The following is a 19,196-nucleotide window of genomic DNA, read 5'->3' as shown; positions in this document are numbered from 1 at the left end:
GCCAAGTGTTGTGACTTCAAACTGCAAAGCTAACCTGTGTCTACCACCTGTCAGATTCCCTTGAGAGCAAGCCGACCGTACCCAGCTCCTTTTCAGCAACTAGGGTTAGTGAGGTTGATCAAACTTGAGCAAATTGGAACATGGAGAGTTGTCCCAGTTAAAATAAAACTTAAAGTAAATCTATGCCCCTCAATGAAGCAGAAATAAAGTATTTAGCAGAGTAAGTGGGAGGATGATCATTATGACACATTTTTGTGACAAATTTCAGTTTTAGAAATGGATGTTCAAAGATTTCAGAATTTGCCTCTTGGTTGCTTACTCAAGAGAAAAAGACAGTGGGAACCTAAGGCCTAATTTGTTTGGTCCTGGAGCTCAAGCTTTTTTTTTTTTTTTTTTTTTTTTTTTTTTTTTTTGAGTTAAAGCTTGTCCTAACATCCCTGGACATCCCTCTTTAGTATTGGTTGAGCAGCCTTTCCTTTGCCCTGTCAATTGGCAACATACACTGTAGCACATTCTTATCTAGGAAGTGCCTTGTAACAAAATGAGGCTATTTGTTGGGTATCTCTTGGCTTAGCAAAACCCAAAATCTCCTGGTAATTAGGGTTTGGTGGCTAAATGAAAGAGTTATGTAGCGCAAAGAGAGGACTGGTTTCAAGTTCTGAGCCTGGGCCATCCCCAGACTGCTGCCTGTACTGCTTGAATGGAAAGTAGGATTAAATTGTAGCAGATAGCTCACCTATTTGTTTCTGGCTTTCAAGCCAGTTTATTCCTCTGGCTATAGGCTGAGGAAATGTGGCAAGCTTAGAAGCCGCAGAGCATGACAGCAGCATTCCTTTAAACTATCAAGGAGGAACTGGGAAAGTGGACTTGCTGGGGATGAGGTACATTTAAAAGTTCTCCACTTAGCACCACAACTGCCTTCCCCAGGATACCATTTCAAGGTTTTTTTAGACCATTGTGGTTTACCCTGTAGGAACAGACTGTCTCTTTGTTCTAGACTGCAGAAGCTTCAGCACTATCCTCTTGGCAATGTCTTTTTGGGACAAAGAAGCCAATTGGGACCTTTCTAGGGAGCCCTCTGTCCCTCTTCCCCACCTTCTGAAGGCGAGGAACTTTCCTCTTAGAAGAGACTGGGAGTTCCCGGCCATGTTTTTGGAAAAGGCCTATGGCTTGTTAATGGACATGACCTGAAAAGGAGGAGGTGCTTGGGTAATTTGAAGTATTTGACTAGGTGTTTTGTACAGTATGTTGTTATGTATCTTCATGGCATTCATGTGAAGTAGTTTATCACATAACATTATCACATTCAATTGCACATAACAAACCCCCAACTATATTGGCTTAAATAAGAAACTTACTACAAAGAAGTCTTGATTTAATATGGCTCCAAGATTGGCTAATTCAGTCACTCAGTGATAATACCAACAAACCAGATTCTTACAATCACTTTCCTCTGCTATTCTGTGTTGGTTTATCTGCATACTAGTTCACCTCAGTGTCCCAAAGTGGCTACTGTAATTCCAGGAAGGAAGTGCAAATAAGGCAATCCTTGGAAGCCCCAGCAGATCTGGCCTGTCTCATTCACTAGAAATGGGTCATCTTCCCACTCCTGCCACTGGCAAAGCAAATGAGATCATCTATCATGAGTGGCTTAGATTAGGAGTTATCCTCTGAGTCATGTGGATTAGAAAGACAAGTTTTGACTGCTACGCAAGAAAGAAGGGGATAAGGACTCCTGGGTAGGCATTCAGCAGTGTCTGCTCTGCCTAGGTGCTCTGGCTTTTAGAGATGAGGAATGTGAGGTTCAGAGAGAGTGACTTTCTTGGAATCATATATAGTAGCAGCGGGCCTCAGTCTCAGCTCTGTCCCAAAGGCCAGTATGTTTTATACTGTGTTCTCCTGCAGTACAAAATAGCTTTCTCTCTGCTGTATAAAAACTGATGGTCCAGGAGAATATTTCTGAACTTGAGTTAAATTGAGGATCATCCAGTGATGTTTATCTAGTACAGGAAGCCTAGGAATGCAACTTTCAGAGGGCATGGATTTCTGTGTTCCTTAAATGCCTGTAGTATTTTATAGTTCTCCCTTCTGAAAGCAAGCAGTGCCACAAGGGATAAGGACAGAATTTTAGCCTGAGTCCCATTCTTGAAGCCCATTCATTCATCCATCCGTCCCACAAATATTTATGGAATGTAGCTATGTGCCAGGCATTGGGGCACATAGGCTAAGCACTAGGCACTGGGGCTATGACAGTTAAATACACAAAGACCCTGCTCTATGGCCTTAAGGGCCAACTCATTTGGGAATGAGGTTATCCAAAAATAGGGTATGCATGTGGTCAAGGGAGAGCCTCTTACAGTTTGCTTTTGGCAGAATTATTGGACCTCTTGCCTTCCTACTTGATATTATAATTCATGAACCTTTTACATGGGCTCACTCTAAAGAGGTGGTGAAGTCCCTGAATAGCAGAAGCAGATGGGAAGGCTTTATTGACATTAAATTGGACTGAATTAGGAGGTCCAAATCCTGCCTCATCAATGTCAACAAAGAAGACAGTGCCTACCCCTCAAGTGCTCATCACCATAACCATGTCTGTTCTGGGAGATGACAGTGAAGCCTGCGGTCACTTAGTCACTTAGTCTGGAATCAGTTCCAGAATGGGAAGTTGAGGGTGTGATAGAACCTTGCACAAGAGTTGGTATTTACCCTGTTGGGGTGCTGCTACTGACTTGGATTCTGTGTAGTCAGGCATTGAAAATTTAGGATACAGTGTTTCATTTGGTGACATTTAATATTTTGAAATGGAAATTTTCTGTAAAAGGGTTAATGGTTTGAAGAAGAAAGGCAGAATTGAAGTCAGGTGGGTTTGAATCCCATCCATTTATGAAATGTTTATTGTAATAGGTGCATGTAATAAGTGCTTTAAAATGTTAACTATAGTAAACTTTTTTTATTCACTAGCATGTAGTTAGGGAGGATTTTCTCTGCTTTATATACATTCCCTAACTTCATTAACCATTATATAAGGTATATTTCTCTCCATTTCTCAGATAAGAAAACAAGCCCAGAGGCTTAGTGATTGATGCAAAGTCCCACAGTGACTTAAGTGATGGGGGAGCGGGGGGTGGCACTGAAGATAGGATATTTTTTCTCCTTTTCCTCTTTGTTTCAAGCTTTAAAAAGCAAAAGTACTTTGATTTTTAAAAGTCTAAATGATGTTCTTACTGATGTTTGGGATATAGGCAAAAATCAGGAATCATTCTTCAGCCTTAAATAGTTATCACCTCTCATTAAGGCAACATATGAAGGACCTACTATTTCCTAGCGAGTGTGCTGGCCATCGTAATCTTACAAAGCTCACAAACTAGTGCGGGAGGGGGCACACAAACTAGTAAGGAAAACAAATTACAGATTGGGAGGATTATTAAGGAAATGCTGTGATAGAAAAACGGGCCCCCATCATAAATCGGTGATCCGGAAAAGACCTCTCTGAAATAAGTCTTAGGTTGAGGTATAAAAAGAAGCATCGCGGGGCTGGAGAGGGAAGAAAAGGTGAGTGTGAAGAAAAAGGAGAGGCTCTGTTCCTGGCCAAGGGAAGAGGGGCGCCAGGTCGGAAAGGGAAGCGCTTTGCCTGTTGTGGGAATTAGCAGATCAGTATAGCTGTAGCATAGTGATGAGGGAAAGTCTTGCTTGAGGAGAAAGGAAGGGCCCATTTACGCGGTGCGTTTTGGCACCGGGAAAGCGTGATCTCAGCGTGATGAGACGCTATTAAAGCGTTTCAAACAAGGAAATTATACGATACGTTGTGTAATGTCCTCTCAATCCTCTTTTCCCAAGCTAAATTGCACCCCCCCCCCCCCAAATGGTCGTCAAAGCAACCCACGGACTTGGAGTGATCAATTATGGTGGTCACTTGACCGCCTGCTGAGGAGGAGGCGCGTGGTGCCGCCCAGGCGGGGCGGGAGGGGCTCCTTAAGGAGGGTGGCTCTGCCCTAGACGTGCTCTGCCCTAGTCACTCTCAGCTGCAGGTCCGGGCTTTGCTCCTCAGACCGGCCACGCTCCAGGTAGGCTCCTCCCCAGGTAAGCTACCCGCTCAGCGTTGTCGCCTTCAGCCGGCACGGCCCAGCACTAGGGTGGTGCTAGGAGTCCAGCCCCTCCGAGTTGTCTCCGGCCGGTACGGTACTGCTGAAGACCGTGGGAGGGCCCGCCCGTCGCGCGTGCCCCACGCCCCGCCCAGCCTCGGCGCCGGCTCCCTGACACCTCCCCCGCTTCCTCCGCGCCGGCCGCGCCCGCACCGACGTCGCGCCCGCACGGCTTGGGGCGGAGAGGCGAGGCTTGGACGTCGGGCGAGTCCGGGCAGCGGAACTGACGCCAGCGGGCTTCCGGGGGCGGCCCCCGGGGAGGTCGGCGGCGGCGCCGCAGTCGTGGAGGGGCAGTGGGAGCGTAAGCGGCCGCGGGCGACGCAAGTTCCGCACGGGGTTCTCCTCTCCTCGATTCACGCTTCTCCTTCCTCTCGCCTAGTCGCACGCTGCCTCCCCACGGCGGCTCTTCCTGACGAGAGCTTTCGGAGTGCGGTAGCTGAGGAGAAGCCATCACCACCTCGCCTCGGGGCCGAACGAGGGTGACTGTCGCGCCTCGTCGCCCCCTGCGCTGCCTCCTTGCCCCCAGTGGTGGGCGCCCTTCTCGCTCGAAGCACTCCCCCCAGCTCCATGAATGGAAATCGGCTCCGCAGGTGAGCGAGTCCGAGCTGCTGGCCTGGTGGGTAGGGGTGTCCCCAGAGCATCGTCGCTCCCTCCGCCCCTGCCCAGGTGCGAGAAGTGTGCGCGGGCCCCGCGGCTCTCCCCCGCCCCCCGCGCGGCCCCTCCCCCGCAGCCCCGCAGCCCCGCCGCAGTTCCCCGGGGCCACTGAGTAGGCGAAACTGCGGGGAGGGGGCACTGCTTAAAGGATTGAAGTTTGGGTATCTCCAGGCGGTATTACTCTTTTTTTTTTTTTTTTTTCTGGAGTCTAGAAGGGTTTGTCGTCTTTTTTTTTGTTATTCTAATTGAAGGTGTAAAGGCGTGCGCGTCCTTTAACCGGGTTGTGTGTCCCATGGAGGCGCTGGGCGGTCAGCTCTCTTACCTCTTAAGGTAGTTGTGAAGCTACATGGACATAACGGAGGAGTGTTAAGTTTGAAATAGGTATTACTACAGCGTCAAATGCAAGATGGCATTTCATCCATCCCCGATTTCTCTTCTGATATTTGCGGCCGCATGGTATGTAGTTACTGAGGATTTCGGAAATGTCATATCGGCCCAGATTACAGCTTACGTGAGGAGGTGGATCTTAAAATTGCTGACAATATATTTTTTTCATTCCTCATTCCCTAGGAAAACGGATATTATATTCTTGGCAATTTAGAATTAAAAAACAATTTTTTTTTTTTCTCTCCTTGGGAAAACTGCAGTCTTTAAGGAAAATTGCAACATGGGCAGTACTTACCTTGAAAAAAGAAAAAGCTTTCTTTATGGTTCTAAAGTAATTAATTGAGAGACATAAAGTAGGTGTTACATAACCGTTTGCTTTCCAAAGGGTAAGACTTAACATGTTAAATTTGAAAGTGTGCTTTATTCAGACGGTAACAAATTTGTAAGTTAATTTTCAAAATATTGGTGGGAGGGGGCGTCATGTTACTCATGGGACCGCAGGTCCCTGAAGTTCACATCTCATTTTGCCAGTTTGGGAAGTGCTTGAACATAAGAAAAACTTCAATATAAGGAAACCAGGGACATAACGATAACAAAGGGTTTGTTATGATTAGGTTAAGAAGTATAATTGTCAATAGATGCAAACAGCACTTAGGATTTGTAGAGGTGGGATGAGGAGAGGGGCTTATTACAAGTTTCACTCTATGAAATTTTCTGTAATCGGTTTCTCCCATTTCTCTTTCTTCTGTAATCTTCATATTTTCTTAAAAAGGGAAGCTTTGTAGATTGTGAAGAGTTTTACACTTTTGTTAATCATTGGTTTGTGTATTTCTGAAACTGTGTCCTGCCTTTTTAATTTTTTAATTTTCTACTGTACTGTTTAGTGAATATGATGATCTCGGGCTATAGATAACTTTTACATAACTGCCCTTTCGTCACGCCTGGAAAACAAAACATGAAAGTTAAACACTTTATTGATTGTCCTAATATTTTAAAAGATAGTTCAGTTTTTTTTTTTTTTAAAGTTCTTTTGTCCTTTGGGTTTTTCATACAAAATTATGCCTCAGGGTGTGGACAATATCTTAGAAAATATTTCTGAAGTCCAACCACCTAGCCAACTGGTCCAACTAGCCAGGTACGATTCAGTAAATGCTCCTATGAATTCTTGAGCTATAGATAAGTTTTACATCTTTTTGCATGTGTCATTGCTGAAATTTATGCCCGTTAAATTGTCTTCACATCTGGGGAGGTAGAGTTAGATAATGTCTATCTCATCTTAGATATCTTGAAACTCAAAAGTTCGTTCTTCAGGGATGCTTATACATGATTAACTGTAATAATGAAGTTAAAATATAGTCTGTCTCAAGGTTGTCATCATCAAAAACAAAATTTTCATTCCTCCTGAGACTTACATGTAATTGTTATGCTGCGTGTGAAATTGAAAGCACAGTTGGGCAAAATGTGCAACGAAGTTTTAAATCCAGAATTGGACAGGTATAGAGAGGGGTGCCTGGCTGGTTCAGTGGAGTGTGTGATTCTTGATCTCAAGAGTTGTGAGGGAGAGCCCCACCATGGGTGTGGAGATTACTTTAAAATCTTTAAAAGGAAAAATAAAAAAAAAGAATTAGACAAGTATGTATTTTGGTTTAAAATTTTTTAATACAGGTGAGCCTCGGTGGCTCAGTCAGTAGAGCATGTGACTCTTGATCTCTGGGTCGAGAGTTTGAGACCCACCTTGGGTGTAGAGATTACTTAAACAATTTTTTTTTTTTTGGACATAAATGCTCTCTGATAGTCTGTTGAGTCAATGTTGGATCTTTGTACCAATTTTTTTCAAAGTTTTGTGTGTGTGTGTGGAGATTCTTAGGAATTATGACAGGATATTTTATTTTTTTATTTTTTATTTATTTATTTATTTTAAACATTTATTTATTTTTGAGACAGAGAGAGACAGAGCATGAACAGGGGAGGGGCAGAGAGAGAGGGAGACACAGAATCCGAAGCAGGCTCCAGGCTCTGAGCCATCAGCCCAGAGCCCAACGCGGGGCTCGAACTCACGGACCACGAGATCGTGACAAGAGCCGAAGTCGGACGCTCAACCGACTGAGCCACCCAGGCGCCCCTATGACAGGATATTTTAAATGCTAGTTGTTACGTGGATACATAGAAAACTTAAAATTTACATTGGAAGACTTAGGGTACAAATACTATATAATTGTTTCTCACTAAAAGTTAATATTTGTTCTTCCTTTTTGCACGTAATACTTAAAGCGACTTTTAAGGGTGTCCTGTACAACGTACTGATTTGATTTAGTACTATGTGAACTTTGATTTAACCCGAAAAGGTGGCACAGTTGGGTTTTTAGCTATAACAGTAGTTTTGCATTTTTTCCTAGAGGTACTTCCGATGGAACACTGTTTTTTATGGTTTAGTTACATTTGGACTAAAAGTACACATTTTGTTTTTATTTACAAAGGTTTTTTTAAAAAAGTAATCTCTGTACACAACGCGGGGCTTGAATTTACAACCCCGAGATCCAGAGTCGTGTGCTCTACTGAGTCAGCCAAGCACCCCTAAAAGCATATGTTTTAATTCCAAATAAAGTGAATAGAAGCAGAAATGTACATTGAGATATGAGTTCTCATGAGTAGCAATTTTTAGGACATTAATACTCTAGTCTGTATTTTTAGGTAAAGTCAGACTACTGTTTAGGGTAGAAGGAAACGTACTTAGTTGCAATGGAAGAAAAACACTGTTACTTTAAATTAATGATAGGCAAAGTGATTTGACGTGTTTGGTAGTTGTTTTATACAAGGGGTGACTAGACCATATTAATGATACTCTTAAATTCATGTTTGGATCTGCATAGTAGTCTTAAGCTTCTACATTTCTTTAATAATAAAAATCTAGAAAAATCATTCAAGAACAAGTTCCAAAGGAACAGAAGTTGCATATATGGAAACTAGATTTGAATGAAATGAATTAAAGTTGTAGATTCAAATTAACTAAAATATATAATGCCATTAGGTTCTCAGTTTAGTATCTAAAATAATCTTTTTAAAATCACTTTGGGATGTAAGTTTTCTCACTTGTAGATTTTTGTCTTGAAGAAAAAAAAATGTCAAAATGCTGCTCTGTCTGGAGAATATGAATTTTGGAGGTAGAAAAGGTTTTTCTACTTGGTTGCTACTTAAATTTTAGCTTGTGCTGTTCTTGAGTGGCCATGATAATTTTTTCCCTAGTATTTGCTGCTCTTGACTGGCAGTGGGACTTACAAAAATATGCGTGATTATTTTGATTTGTTTTAGAATTTAATTTCTCTGATAGTGATAGAACACCCTGAGGGAATATTGAAAAGGAGGCAAGAAACAATTTTGTTCTTCCCAACAAAGATTTAAAGGAGAAAAAGAACATATAGGTAACTCTCAAATGTAATTTGATTAACATGATAAAGACCTTTAAAAATTATCCGTGATTCCATCACCCTGATCACTTTTTAAATTTCTAAGCCAGATTTCAAACTAGTAAATCTATTTTTAAAAAAATAAGGAATTAAGTAATTGAGGAAAGTGGCTAGAATGAATGAAATGATTTCAAGATGCTACTCCCTTTTGCTCTTTTGGAGACTACTATGTACTAAATTGTCAACTTAGATTTAATTCATATTAATTTATATTTTCCAGTGGGAACATTGTATTTGTTTGGTTCTATAAGCCTGGCCTGAGAGCATGCAAAGAGGCCTGGGGCCCTGTAAAGGGATATTTCCTGGAAGAGTTCTCTGTTGTATATGGAAAAACCCTAGTTTAGAATAGAATTCTTGCTAAACTGACATAAACTATTGTATTCTAGTTGAATACTATGTTGCTTTGTATCACAAGCATCTTTTTCACATTGATTTTTATAGTCTTTAAATACTTGAGGGTCTATCTGAAAGATGAAGTAAGTAAATATTTTGTTAATCTAACAAAACATTTATGATACTTAAAACTAGTATCTAAAGTAATTTATAGGGGATTTTTGTTTTTGGTTTTTTTTAATAGATGAGGGAATAAGGTGAGTGATAGTTCTTTTTTTGGGAAAGAAAAACTAAAAATATAACTTAAGAATAGTATCCTTCCCAAACCTATTTAGTGTTCATTTGTTGGAATAAACAGTATTCACCAGACATTCCTACTTCTAATTCAGTTGTCTAGGATACCCAATAGACCCCCATTCTTGGCTCATTAACAAAACAGATGTGAGAAAGAATATTGTGTGGTTTTTCAACCATAATGGTTATGCTGTTAGGATACATGAACAGCCTTTCTGTATTTGGAGTTTCTGTAGTTTTCTGCCATTATCTGTGTTAATATTAACAACTTTCTTTGACTAATCATTGCTTTAAAAAAAAAAAAAGACTATTGAGATTTAGCAAAACCATGTTAAACAGTGTTTTTTCTTAATGTGGGTTTTTTGTGATTTGGTTAAAATAAAAAATTATTTTATGAAATACATTATTATGAAATAATAGTGAAATAACTTATAAGAATTCTTTGTTTTGTATCATCCAGTTTTTTCTACATTATAAAACTACATTATTTCTAAATTGTCAAGTTTTTGAGAAATGAGAAGGTATCTACAGAATATAAACATGAGATATTTTTGTATTTTTCATTTGCGGAAGGAATTTTGCAAGAAAATATTCTCAATTGTAGATTTACATAATACTATTTTTGAATCATTACCAATACTTGATATTTTAACTGAAGTTCATTAGTGTGTCTCAGAATTAAAAAAAAAAAAAGGTTAAAAAATAGATTGCAAAATGGGTTAATACCTTAGCAATGAAGTCTTTTTTTTTTTTTCCACTTTTTGAACAAGAAAGTTCTGCCTTCTAAATTAGGACTTGATCTATCTGAATATTTAACATAAACATGGCATTACTCTAAAATTACTCAAAAATTTTTTATGTAATTTTTTTTTTTTTTTTTTTTTTTTTTTTTTTTAAGAAAGAGACAGAGTGCTAGCCCGGTAGGGGCAGAGCGAGAGGGAGACACAGAACCAGCCAGGCTCCAGGCTCTGAGCTGTCAGCACAGGGCCTGATGTGAGGCTCAAACTCACGAACCATGAGATCATGACCTGAGCCACCCAGGCGCCCCAAAAATTTTCTAAAATTTTTGCTTGGGTACTCAAAAAGTTTTTCAAAAGCTACCCAGCCTTTAATTCTGAAATAAATCTCAATACATTTCCATAGGGCAGGACCTACTTGGGCCATGTCCTCCCTTGTTTTCAGGGGGCACAATGCCTTTTTAAAAATAGTTCCCCAGTACTGCCATCTGAGAAATTTTACCCTCAGCAGGCTGAATCTTCTACAAGTGATTATTAAGCTATAGTGAATATAATAAATGTAATATGGTAATAAGTGCACTGTTTGTATAAGTTCATCGAATGAATAGGTAGAATTAGTATGTGGGAGGTTACTAAAATCTCTTGCTAATGTTTACTGCTTAGCCTTGTGGGTATATGTAGTAAACAGTCATTTTATTATGTCAAATTTTGAGGCCAACACAATATATTTATTTTTCCAGAACAAAAATCGAATGTTTTCCTGACTATAAAATAAAATATTATTTTATTTATTTTTTTAAATGTTTTTTTTTTTTTTTAATTTTTTTTTCAACGTTTTTTATTTTATTTTTGGGACAGAGAGAGACAGAGCATGAACTGGGGAGGGGCAGAGAGAGAGGGAGACACAGAATCGGAAACAGGCTCCAGGCTCCGAGCCATCAGCCCAGAGCCTGATGCCGGGCTCGCACTCACGGACCGCGAGATCGTGACCTGGCTGAAGTCGGATGCTTAACCGACTGTGCCACCCAGGCGCCCCTAAATGTTTATTTTTGAAAGCACACACACAAGTGGGGAGAACATAGAGAAAGGGGGACAGAGGATCCAAAGTGGGATCCATCCTGACAACAGAGAGCCCGATGTGGGGCTTGAACTCCAGAACTGTGAGATCATGACCTGAGCCAAAGTCGGATGCTTAACTGACTGAGCCACCCAGGCACCCCATATATTTTCAAATCTAGTAGGCAATATATGTATTTGTTAAATAAATGTGCTTCACTGGAAGTATAATTTGTTGTGTTGACAGAATTGTTTCTTCATCAATTTACATTAAAATATTTTTTGGATACTTAAACTTGATTTTATAATAACAGTAGTTTGTTACATTGCTTATTCATGAAACAATTTTGGTCTTTTGCCAGTTTGTATAAATAACACCCAGCAAAATAATGGAAAACAATTTGGGTGTGTGATATAGTGCACAAAGCATGGGTTTTGGAGACAAATCCTGGCTCTTAAATTAACTGACTTGATAATGATGTGTCATTGTAGATTCAGTGATTGTAACAGATGTACCACTCTGGTGTGGGGTGTTAATAGTGAGTGAGGCAGGCTAAGTCTATTTAAAAGAATTAACTGACTTTGGGCGTGCATTTAATCTTCCTTAACCTTAATTTCCTTGTCTGTACAATGGGTGGTAAAAAAGTATGCAAGGGAAATGGTACTTCTCTTCCTATTTTTTAAGACCTTTTATTATAGAGAATTAAGGGTGTATACAAATAGGCAGAATTACATAATAAGCTACTATGTACCCATCATTTAAACCCAATAATCCTCATCCACATCCAGTTGTGTCCCTTCCTATTTCCCATGACCTTGTACTTTTTTGAAGCATATTCTAGTCATAATGCTATTTCATAAATGTCTACTAAGTGCTTATAAAAAATACAGAGTCTTTAAGTAAACCATAGTACCATTCTCATTGCAAAATAATAATAATATTCCTTTATATCAAATATCTGGTCAGTGTTCAATTTCTACTTGTCTCATATATTATACTTTTGTTTCTAGTTTGGTTTATTTTTTCATTTTTGAATTCAGATCCAATAAGTTTCACACATTGTGATTGATATGTCTTTTAAAAATACCAGTATAATTAATGTACAGTGTTATATGAATTTCATGTGTACAACATAGTAATTCAATTCTGTGTGTTAGTACTCATAAGTATGCTCTTAATTCCTGTCACCTATTTCACCCATCCCCCCCCCCCTTTGGTAACCACCAGTTTGTTCTCTTTATTTATATTTAAGAGTCTGTTGTGGGGGCACGTGGGTGGTTCAGTCGATTGAGCCTCCGACTTGGTGTCCAACTTTGGCTCAGGTCATGATCTCATTGGTTCATGAGTTCAAGGCCCATATCAGGCTCTGCACTGACAGTGCAGAGTCTGCTTGGGATTCTCTCCTTCTCTCTGCTCCTTCCCCACTTGTGCTCTTTCTCTCTCTTTCTCTCTCTCAAAGTAAATAAACTTTTGAAAAATTAAAAAGGAGCATTTGGGTGCCTTAGTCAGTTAAGCGTCCAACTTCAGCTCACATTGTGATCCCATGGTCTAAGTTCAAGCCCCACGTTGGGCTCTATGCCAACAGCTCAGAGCCTGGAGCCTCTTTTGGATTCTGTGTCTTCCTCTTTCTCTGCCCCACTTCCCTTGCGCTCTGTCTCTCTCTCCCTCTCTCTCTGTCAAAAAATAGACATTAAAAAACCAAAAATAGACATTAAAAAAAAAAAAAGAAAAAAGCATTGGGGCGCCAGGGTGGCTCAGTCAGGTAAGTGTCCGACTCTTGATTTCAGCTCAGGTCATGATCTCATGTTTGTGAGATTGAGCGTGACGTCAAGCTCTGTGCTGAGTGTGGAGCCTGCTTGGGATTCTGTCTCTCACCATCTCTCTCTGCCCTTCACACGCACATGCTATCACTCTCTCAAAATAAACATTAAGGGTTGGCTTTAGCTCAAGCGGTTACTTCACCTGTGGTTATCAAAATAAACTTTAAAAGAAATTAAAAAAACTAAAAAACATACTTTTAAGGTTTGGTTTTTTTGTCTCTTTTTTGTTTTGTTTCTTCAATTCCACATATGTGTGAAATCATAAGGTATTTGTCTTTCTCTTTCACTTAGTATTATACCTTCTAGATTCATCTATGTTGTTGCAAGTGACAAGATTTCATTCTTTTATGTGGCTGAGTAATATTCCATTGTATATATACTACCTTTTTTATCCATTCATGATTGGTATGTCTTTTAAGTGTCTTTTAATCTGTAAGTGTTCTATAATTCTTCCTTATTCAGTTTATGGATTGTTTGTCCTTTTAGAGTTTCTCACAGTCTGGATTTTGTTGGTTCCATCTTCATGATGTAATTTAACATGTTTCTTTGTTATTTTTAATTTTTTTTCATGGTTGTTTATTTTAGGAGAGAGAGTTTGAGCATGCCAGTGGGGTAGGGGCAGAGAGAGAGAGGGGGGAGAGAGAATCACAAACAGGCTATGCTGTTAGCATGGAGCCCAACAGAGGGCCTGATCTCATGAACCTAAAGATCATGACCTGAACAAAAATCAAGAGTTGGTCACTTAACCATCCGAGCCACCCAGGCTCCCCTAACATGTTCCTTTGAATTTACTGTAAACTACTAGGACCTAAAGTCTTGATTATATTCGGGTATTCGGGCCATTCCTTTTGAAGTTACTCCAGTCAAGGTTTTGTCCCTACCACTCTGTTGAAATTGCTCTTAACAAGGTCAACAGAGTTTGCTAAACCTAATAATCAATTCCCAAATCTTCGTTTTATTTGGCTTTATTTGATTATAAGTTGCTTCCTTTTTGAAATCCTCTTTTTCCCACTTTCTCCAAGTCCTCAACCTTACTGGATATCACTTTTCTGTCTCCTTTGCTATGCCCTCTTCATTTCCCTAATCTCTAAACATTGGGAGTATCCCAGGGTTTAGAGTTCTTCTGTATCCCACCACAGAGTGGGTAATCACTAATCCAGTGGTTTCAAATACTGCTAATATGCTAAGGACTCTCACGTTTATGTCTCTAGCTGGACCTCTTCCTTGAACTTTATACCTATCTAACTGCCTATTAGACACCTAGTTGTATAGACCTCTCAAATTTAGCATGTCCTAAAAATCCTCTTGATTTCCTCTCCAAACTTGCTCCCATCACTTTTTCCTAATTCAGTAAATGACATTTGCATTCATTCAGTTGCTTAGACCAAAAAACAAAACAAAACCCTTGAGAGCTCTTTTCTCTCATACCACACACCTACTCCTTTAGCAGTTCCCATCAGGTCTACCTTGTAAGTATTTTCCACATCAGCATCTTTCCCCCAACTGCTACTTCCCCAGCCCTAGCCAACATTATCCTTTGTCAACTAGCCTACTAACTGGTCTCGCTGCTTGTACCTTTACAGGCAGTTTTTAATAAAGCAGCCTGAGCGATCTTTTAAAAAAAAATTAAATCAGATCATAATGCTTCTTGAACCAGAACTCTTGTTGGTTTCTCATGTCTCAATACAATCCAAAGACCTCATGATGGTTTACGAATCCTGTATGATCTGATCTCCCATTATCTCTCTGACCTCCTCTCTTACTCTCTTCTTGCTCACTGTGCTCCAGGCATAGTGGTCTCTTTGCTGTTCTTCACCAAGCAAGCTTCTGCTTTTTCCTTTATATTTGATTTTTCCTCAACCTGAAATGTTCTTCCAGATGTCCATGGACATGAGAAAACATGACTTGTTTTCTCACTTCCTCTGTTTTCTGATTACTTGTCACCCTTTCAAAGAGGCCTTTGACAAACCTGTCTAAAATGGTTAACTACCTATTTGCTTTCAACCCCTCCTTCTATCCCCTTAACATATTTTATTTTTCTTTGTAGCACTTACTACTACCTGATTTGCAAAAAAGAAATGCAGTGTAATCTGCTCCCCCCAACCCTCCCATAAAAGCTTCATGAAGACCAGGTCTTTATTAATATTATGAAAATTATTGTTCACCTGAGCCTGAACAATGCTTGATAGTTGGAGGCAATAAATATTTGTTGAGCAAATTAATGAGTCGATGAATGATAGACTTTCACCAGATGTTAGTTTTTAGTGTAGTATAATGATTAAAAATGCAGTCTCTAAATCAGACTATTTACAAATCCTGACTTTATCACTTTATAAGTGTGAATATGTTTTTTAATCTCCCTGTGCTTCAGTTTCTTCATAATAATAGTACTTGCCTCAAAATTATATTATGAGAGATCACAATGCATTTCGAATATTAATAACACAGATTAGCTATTGTTGTTAATGTTAACTTTAAATATTAAGGTGGAATATCCCCCCCACAATATATTAGGAACTAGTTAAAGCAGATAACTGACTTATTATTTAATCTGTGTATCTATAAAAACTTGAATATGGGGTGCTTGGGTGGCTCAGTCAGTTAAGTGTCTGGTTTCAGCTCAGGTCATGATCTTGGGTTCAAGCCCTGTGTCGGGCTCTGTGCTGACAGCTCAGAGCCTGGAGCCTGCTTCATATTGTGTGTCTTCCTCTCTGCCCCATCCCCCGCTCACACTCTGTCTTTCTGTTCCTCAAAAATAAAAACATTAAAAAATAACTTGAACATAATGTTCAATAAATACTTAAAGTAGATATGACTTTTTATGTTTTTGATTATAAAGTTTTATTTATTTAAGTAATCTCTACACCCAGCATGGGGCTCAAACTCACAACCCTGACATCAAGAATCACGTGCTCCTCTGACTGAGCCAGCCAGCAGGCACTGCTTTGTTTTTTATTTTTAAAAAAAATTTTTAATGTTTATTTATTTTAGAGAGAAAGAGAGAGACAGCATGCACAGGGAGGGGCAGAGAGAGAGAGAGAGAGGAAGACACAGAATCCAAAGCAGTCTCCAGGCTCCGAGCTGTCTGCACAGAGCCTGATGTAGGGCTCGAACTCACAAACTGTGAGATGTCTCAAGCCGAAGTTGGATGCTTAACTGACTGAGCCACCCAGGTGCTTCTGTTTTTGAATTTTTTAAAGATTATCTGGGTGGGGGGTACCGGCCTGGCTCAGTCAGTAGAGCATGTGTTTTTATTTCAGGGTCGTGAGTTGAAGCCCCACGTTGGGCATAGAGCCTACTTTAAAAAAAATTAAAAAGGAATTATCTGAGCCACCTATGTGGCTCAGTGGGTTAAGCATCCAACTTCTGCTCAGGTCATGATCTCACGATTGGTGGGTTCAAGCCCTGTGTCGGGCTCTGTGCTGACAGCAGTTTGGAGCCTGCTTCAGATTCTGTGTCTCCCTCTCTCTTTGCCCCTCCCCCACTTGTTCTCTCTCTCTCTCTGCCTGTCTCTCTCTCTCTCTGTCTCTCACAAAAATCAATAAACATTAAAAAAATTAGAAAAGGAATTATCTATAGGAGCAGTGAGATTAATGAGAATTGGGGATATAGAACAGCAAAATATTATTTTTAAGCCAATCTTGATAGTAACCGCATGTAAATAAAATAGCAGAAAAAAAAATTTTAACACATAAAAGGTATTTTGAAAACGTAATGCCTAATTCTAGAGAGGGTAAGAGAGAGAGAGCTGGTGATAATGATGTGTTCCCATGACAGTTTGGCAGTAAATATCAGGAGTCAGAAAAACAGTTCTCTTCCTACCCTTTGATTTTGTAAGTCTACTTCTGAAATTGATATGAAGGGGCAAAATTTCTATATACCTGTTTCCCTCTGTACTCCCCCCCCCCCCCAATAGTAGGTGCTTAATACAGGATGGTGCACTTAGTATATTGTGTGACATGTGGTACATGCCTGTTAATATTTGTTGAAAAGCTATAGTTTTTTTTATGACTTAGTGCCAAGCACATCTACAATGTATAGTTTTATCTCATTTTTTAAAGCATTTATTTTTGAGAGAGAGAGAGAACGAGCCGGGGGAGGAGTGGAGAGAGGGGGACAGAGAATCCCAAGTAGGCTCCGTTCTGACAGCAGAGAGCCCTATGCAGGGCTCAAATTCACGTCCCACGAGATCATGCTAAATAAGGATTTACCAGAAAGAAATTAAGGAAGCAATATCATCTACAATTAAATCAAAAAGAATAGAATGCTTAGGACTAAATTTAACCAAGGAGATGAAAGACCTGTATACTGAAAATTGTAAAACATTGATAAAAGACATCGAAGAAAACACAAATAAATGGAAAATGCTCTTGGATTGGAAAAATTAACATTGTAAAAAGGCCCATACTACCTAAAGCAGTCTACAGGTTCAGTGCAATGCCTATCAAAATTCCAATGGCATTTTCCACAGAAGTAGAGCAAACAGTGCTAAAATTTGTATCAAACCACAAACCACAAAAGACCACAAATAGCTAAAGCAGTCTTGAGAAAGAACAAAACTGGATGCATCATGTTCCCTGATTTCACATTATATTACAAAGCTGTAGTAATCAAAACAGTATGATATTGGCACAAAAAGAGATACATAAGTCAATGGAATAGACTAGGGAATTCTGGAATAAACCCACACATATATGGTCAATTAATATTCGACAAAGGAACCAAGAACATGCAGTGGGGAAAGGACAGTCTGTCTCTTCAATAAATGGTATTAAGAAAACTGGACAGCCACATACAAAAGAATGAATTTGTATCCCTGTTTTTTTTTTTTTTTTTTCTAATGTTTGTTTATTTTTGAGAGAGGGAGACACAGAATACGAAACAGACTCCAGGTTCTGAGCTGTCAGCACAGAGCCCAACGTGGGGCTCAAACCACGAACCTTGAGAACATGACCTGAGCCAAAGTCAGATGCTTAACCAACTGAGCCACCCAGGCACCCCGAAATTGTATCCCTATCTTATGGCATACACAAAAATTAATTCAAAATGGATTAAAGACTTGAACGTAAGACCTGAAACCATAAAACTCCTTGAAGAATACATAGGTAGTAAACTTGACATCAGTCTTGGAGGTGATTTTTTAAATTTTCATTTGCATGGAATATATTTTTTCAACCTTTCACTTAAAATCTTTGTGTGTCCTCACATCTGAAGTGAGTCTCTGGTAGGCAGCATGTAGATGGGTCTTTTTTTTTTTTTTTTTTTTTTTTTAATCCATTCAGCCTCCACCGTATGTCTTAGTCCATTTACAGTTAAAGTAATTATTGATAGGTATGTACTTAATTGCTCTTTTGCTAATTGTTTTCAGGCTGTTTTGTAGTTCTTCCCTTCCTTTCTTCTCTGCTCTTGTCCTTTGTGCTTTGATGATTTTCTTTAATGGGTGCTTAGATTACTTTCTTTTTATCTTCTGTGTATCTACTGTAGGGTTTTGCTTTGTGGTTACCACAAGGCTTCATGACTTTTTCTTTTTTTTTTAAGCACCAGCAGTGCATTCCCTTCGTAGGTACTTAGCAGGCTTTAAAAAACTTGTGTAGAGCCCCTGACTTGGTTGGGTGTGCGACTCTCCATCTTGGGGTGTGGGTTCAAGCCCCACATTGGGTGTAGAGATTACTTAAAAAAAATCTTAGGGGTACCTGGGTGGCTCAGTGGGTTAATCGTCGACTCCAGTTAGGTCATGATCTTGCCTTTTGTGAGTTCAAGCCCCACGTCTGGCTTTATGCTGACAGCTCAGAACCTGGAGCCTGCTTCAGATTCTGTGTCTCCCTCTCTCTCTGCCCCACCCCTGCAAACACTCTGTCTCTCTGTCTCTCTCAAAAAGAAACAAACATTAAAAAAAATTTTTTTTTTTAATCTTGTATGTGTGATGTCTGGTATTCTACCAATTGCATTGTAGTGTAATTTGAAACTTCTTTACACATTGTCTTGCTTTAAAGCAAAAGGCTGTTTTGGGGCATCTGGGTGGCTCCGTTGTGCATCATGATCTCGTGGTTTGTGAGTTCGGCCCCGTATTGGGCTCTGTGCTGACAGCTCAGAGCCTGGAGCCTGCTTCGGATTCTGTTGTCTCCCTCTCCCTCTCTCTCTGCCCCTCCCCCGCTTGTGCTCTCTCTCTGTCTCTCAAAAATGAATAAATGTAAAAAAAAATGTTTTTTAAAAAAAGGCTGTATTGAGTTTGGGGGACTTAGTGTAAACGTTTGCTGTATAAAAATAATTTGAAAAAATTGTATCAGAAGATGTTTAAGCATATTCTA

General features: G+C 39.7%; 1 protein-coding gene across 2 annotated transcripts in view; it reads left to right on the top strand.

The window, feature by feature from the left end:
* Nucleotides 1-4,596: 4,596 nt before the first annotated feature.
* LOC132673261 (protein argonaute-3) overlaps nucleotides 4,597-19,196 on the top strand; it is a 114,313-nt gene continuing 99,713 nt past the window's right edge. For both annotated transcript variants that reach the window (XM_060625777.3, XM_060625776.3), the window contains exon 1: nucleotides 4,597-4,732. In XM_060625777.3, the coding sequence (XP_060481760.1) occupies nucleotides 4,714-4,732 (19 nt within the window). In that variant the 5' untranslated portion in view covers nucleotides 4,597-4,713. The remainder of the gene's footprint in view (nucleotides 4,733-19,196) is intronic.

Source organism: Panthera onca, chromosome C1 (genome assembly GCF_046562875.1).
Source record: "Panthera onca isolate mPanOnc1 chromosome C1, mPanOnc1 haplotype 2, whole genome shotgun sequence".
Lineage (NCBI taxonomy): Eukaryota > Metazoa > Chordata > Mammalia > Carnivora > Felidae > Panthera > Panthera onca.
The sequence above is the reverse complement of the archived record's forward strand: the minus strand, read 5'-3'. Positions and strand labels throughout refer to the sequence as shown.